This window comes from Gracilinanus agilis, chromosome 5 (assembly GCF_016433145.1).
Source record: "Gracilinanus agilis isolate LMUSP501 chromosome 5, AgileGrace, whole genome shotgun sequence".
Classification (NCBI taxonomy): Eukaryota; Metazoa; Chordata; class Mammalia; order Didelphimorphia; family Didelphidae; genus Gracilinanus; species Gracilinanus agilis.
The window spans coordinates 302445367-302449222 of NC_058134.1; the positions used below are offsets into that span (position 1 = coordinate 302445367).

At 59.1% G+C, this 3856-nt stretch overlaps 1 protein-coding gene across 1 annotated transcript in view; it reads left to right on the plus strand.

The window, feature by feature from the left end:
* The first annotated feature begins 1427 nt into the window (after nt 1-1427).
* TAFA5 (TAFA chemokine like family member 5) overlaps nt 1428-3856 on the plus strand; it is a 363516-nt gene continuing 361087 nt past the window's right edge. The window contains exon 1 of the mRNA XM_044679284.1: nt 1428-1539. Within this exon, the coding sequence (XP_044535219.1) occupies nt 1428-1539 (112 nt within the window). The remainder of the gene's footprint in view (nt 1540-3856) is intronic.

Here is a 3856-nt window from a genome sequence, read left to right on the forward strand (position 1 = left end):
TATCTCCTGCATAAAATGGGGCTGGGAAGCAGAGCTTTGCTCTCTGTATAGAGTTGTAGGAGAGGAAAGAATGGGGTGAGGGGATCATTATCACTCGAGGAGGAGGAGAAGGAAAAGGAGGCGGAAGGCGATGATTGCGAGCTCTCTGAGCCGTTTTTTTGAGGAACAACTTTCGCTGCACCTTCCTGCCTGACCAGCACCTAAACTGGTCAGCTCCAGTGGCTGGGTGCGCGGGGCTGGGGCTGGGGGGGAGGGTGAGGAAGAGACGTTTGGGGCCTTCCCCCTGCTCGCGCCCCCATCCCGGTAGTATTTTCCCTGAGGGAGGGGGCTGGGTGGCTAGAGCTCTTGGGTCCAGCCAGACTGCGCCGCGTACGACCGTCTCTGTCGCCATCCACAGGCTCGGTCGCCTCTCGGCTCCCGCTGCCTGGTCTCCTCCCTCTCCCGTCCCCTCCTCCTCCTACTGCTCATCCTCATCTTCATCCCCATCCCCTTCCTCTCGCGAAGGGGGCTCCCAAGCCCCAGCCTGAGCGGGAGGCAGGTGCTTCGGCCTTGCCCCCAGCCCGAGAAAAGCCCCTGGACTCCGGAGGCTGCGGCGGCGGCGGTGGAGGAGGCAGCGAAGAAGGCGGAGGAAGAAATAGCCTGAGAAGGAGCCGGGTCCGAGCCCGAGCATCCTCCCTCCCCCTCCAGAGGAGCCGCGCCGAGGGGCGGGCCCAAGGAGGAAGGAGGAGCGCCGGGGCCCGCCCCCGCCCCCTCGGCCCGGTGCTGCTGCTCTCCCGGCCCGCTGCCGCCACCGCGCTTGCCTCCTCGGCTCCTCCGCTCCTCCGCTCCCCATTCCTGTGCGCCCCAGCCGGGGACGCTCCGCCAGCCCCTCCGGGGCTCAGGTCCCCAGCCCCAGCCCAGCACCCCTCTGGCTCCCCCGCATCATAGGGCCGCCCTCCAGCCTGGCAACTTCTCTTCCTGCTCCCCAAGAGCCAAGTGGGGGCCGCATCTTTACGATCCCCCGACACCCCCAGGCCCACTGCCCCTACCCCGTCCTCGGCGCCGCCCAGCAAACCCGTGCAAGGACCTGTCCACTCTCTTCTCTCGGGCCCCTTTCCCCTCCGTGGGCTGGAGGCTAGGGAGCCGCTTGTCCGAGGGCACGCTTGGAGATCCTTTCAGCTAGCGGCCTCAGCAGTTTGGGGGCGGGGTGGCGCGGAGGGGGCGACGATGCGCCTCCAGACGTGACGGGGCTGCCGCCGCCGCCGCCGCCGCCGGTGCCACCGCCCGTGCCAGTGCCCGTGCCGCCTGTGCCGCGGGAGGCCAGGCGTGAAGATGTGGCTCTTTGGGATTACACGTGGAGACAGGCGATCGGGATCGGCCCCGGGGAGCGCCGGTTGGTGAGACGCGCTGCGCCCCCCACCCCCTTGTGCCCCGGAGAAGCGGATTCAATGGCGCCATCCCCCAAGAGGAGCCGCCGGAAAGATGCCAACGCCTTGCCGAGCATGTCCTCAACTTTTTGGGCTTTCATGATCCTGGCGAGTCTGCTGATCGCTTACTGCAGTGAGTACCCGCTGTCCCCCCCCCCCCCTTCAACCCCTACCTCTACCAGCCCCCAGGCTCTGCCCGCCATTCAGTGCCCCAGACCTGGCCCCGAGGCAGTGCCCTGGGTAAAGAAGGAGATGAGCCCTGAAACCCCCCCCCCATCCCCAAATAGCATCTCCACTATCCCCAAAGAGCAGGAACCACACGCAGGAAAGCCCGATGCCCCCACAGGACAGGTCAGTCCTCTCCTTCCCCTCTCTGCCCGAACGGGAAACTGGACCCAAAATGGCAGTGATCCTGGTGTTAAAATGCTCCGGAACGGGGAGCAGTTTATGCTGGCTAATCCTGGCTCTTGGGGCAGGAGGGGCACATCCTCTTCGCGAAAGCGAGCTACATGTTCAGGCTGGGAAGCTCACCTCCCGATGAGTTCCGTGCTGGTCACCCGAGACCACTTTGGACAGGAACGGAGGGCTCTTTGCCCATGGATGCCCACTCAGCCACACTTAAGGATGCTTCCCTTAGTGACTAGCCTCCCTGCCTGCCTTTCCCCTTCCCGTTTCTCCTCTGGATTTTGGGCAAAGTGGATAGACAGTCTTGCTGGAGTGACAGATGGCTTCATATCACTAGGGTGATGTGAAACCGCTCTTAGACTGTGGAATCTCTTTGATTGGGAGGGACCCCGGGATTGTTTTAGCGCAGCCCGGGTCCTCTGAAATCCATCTAGCCTATCTAGCTCTCCATAGATTTCTGGCTTGGCGTGAAAGGGTTGTGCCCCCCCCCCCCCCAACTGCTGTGTCCTTTGATTGCTGGATGTTAATATTCTCTCAAAGACGCCATCTCCACTGACGTATCCCAAAGAAGTCCTGCCTGGTGCAGGGATCTGGGGCTTCTGCTTTCCAAATTGGAGCTTATTTTGCTTTGGTTTTCCTGGAAGAGTTGGGAGGCGAAATATGGGGAGAGGGGAGAAGTCTTCTCTCAGGATTGGCCTGTACCACTTTGATTCTTGCCTGCTGCTTAGTGGCTTTGGAGTGAGGGCAGAGGTTTCTGAGAACAAGCCAACAGGCACAGCTGGGGGAGACAGGGAGTGAGCATCGTTTAGGAGACATGGATGGAACATTGTTTGCTTAGGTTCTTTCCTTCTGGGCTTCCCTAATCGCCTCCCCGCCAAAGCCAAAGCGACAGAGCTGGAACCTGCCGGGGTAGTTAAATCAATCGCAAGCCCTTGTCTAGCATCGGAGGACCTGGGCTGCTCGAGTATAGAGAAGTAGGGCTAGGAGTTAATCCCGAGTTCTCTTTTCTCTTGGGGGAGGCCATGATCAATGCCAGCCGTCCTGCTGCCTGGGACATTCATCTAGACATCTCCTGATCCTTCAGGGAGAGGGACAGTGCTCCACTATGACACGGCCAGGAGAATGGCCACAGGGACTGGTTGGAGGAGGAAGGAAAATGGATTCTGTCTATTTCTTTTTCCCTTTCCAAAAGAGGCCAGCTCTGGCCCTCCCTCACCCCTGTTTCCCATCTTCCCTGACTGAGCAGATGCAACACCCTTCAGCAGCCTCTGAAATGAGGTTGCAGTGAGCAGAGGGAACCTGCTTCTCCACTTGGCTCCTATTCGGAGCCCTGGGACAGCCTCCTAGCAGCCTGACTCCCTTCACTAGGCTACCCTTGTTTTGAATATAGGCGTCCTTGTTTCCTTTGCCACTCGGGTTCCCTGCCAAGGCCTCTGCTGTGGCGATGGCTTTTCGAAGAAGGAGCAGTTGAGGTGTCTCTGAGTTGGCATAAAGGATTGGCTTCCTCAGAGAACCCTGTGGCCCCTGAAATTTACCAGGAGCAGGGGAGAGGACATTATTTCTAGCCTTGGGTCAGGGCGAGGGAGTGAAGGAGCGAAGCGAGGTGCACCCATTTCCCTGTTTTCCTTTTTGGTACATACACCTCTAGCTAGCCACAGGTTTCCTGGGTAAGAACAGCACAGCTCTGTGAGATTGCAGTGGGTTAACCCAGAAGGACTCCAGCAGTGTGCATGGACTTGGTCATACCATTATTTGAGGTGACAGGAATGAATTCTTACCAGGGTGTTGGAAAGTGAGAGCCCTCATCTCCCATTCTGTCATTACTTACGCTCTTTTGTGTCACACACTGGCTGATTTCTACCCTGGAAAGTTGCCGCTCTCAAGGTGAGCCCCTGCTTGGAAAACTCATTGCTACAAGCAATGGATCAGCTTCCTGATGTGTTCAAAAGAACAACCTCCTAATTGTTTTGTTAAGCAAATCTCACCCTGCCTCCTGTTACTCAAACACCCTGAATTTCCTTTCTGCTACCCAGGGCTCGCTGCAC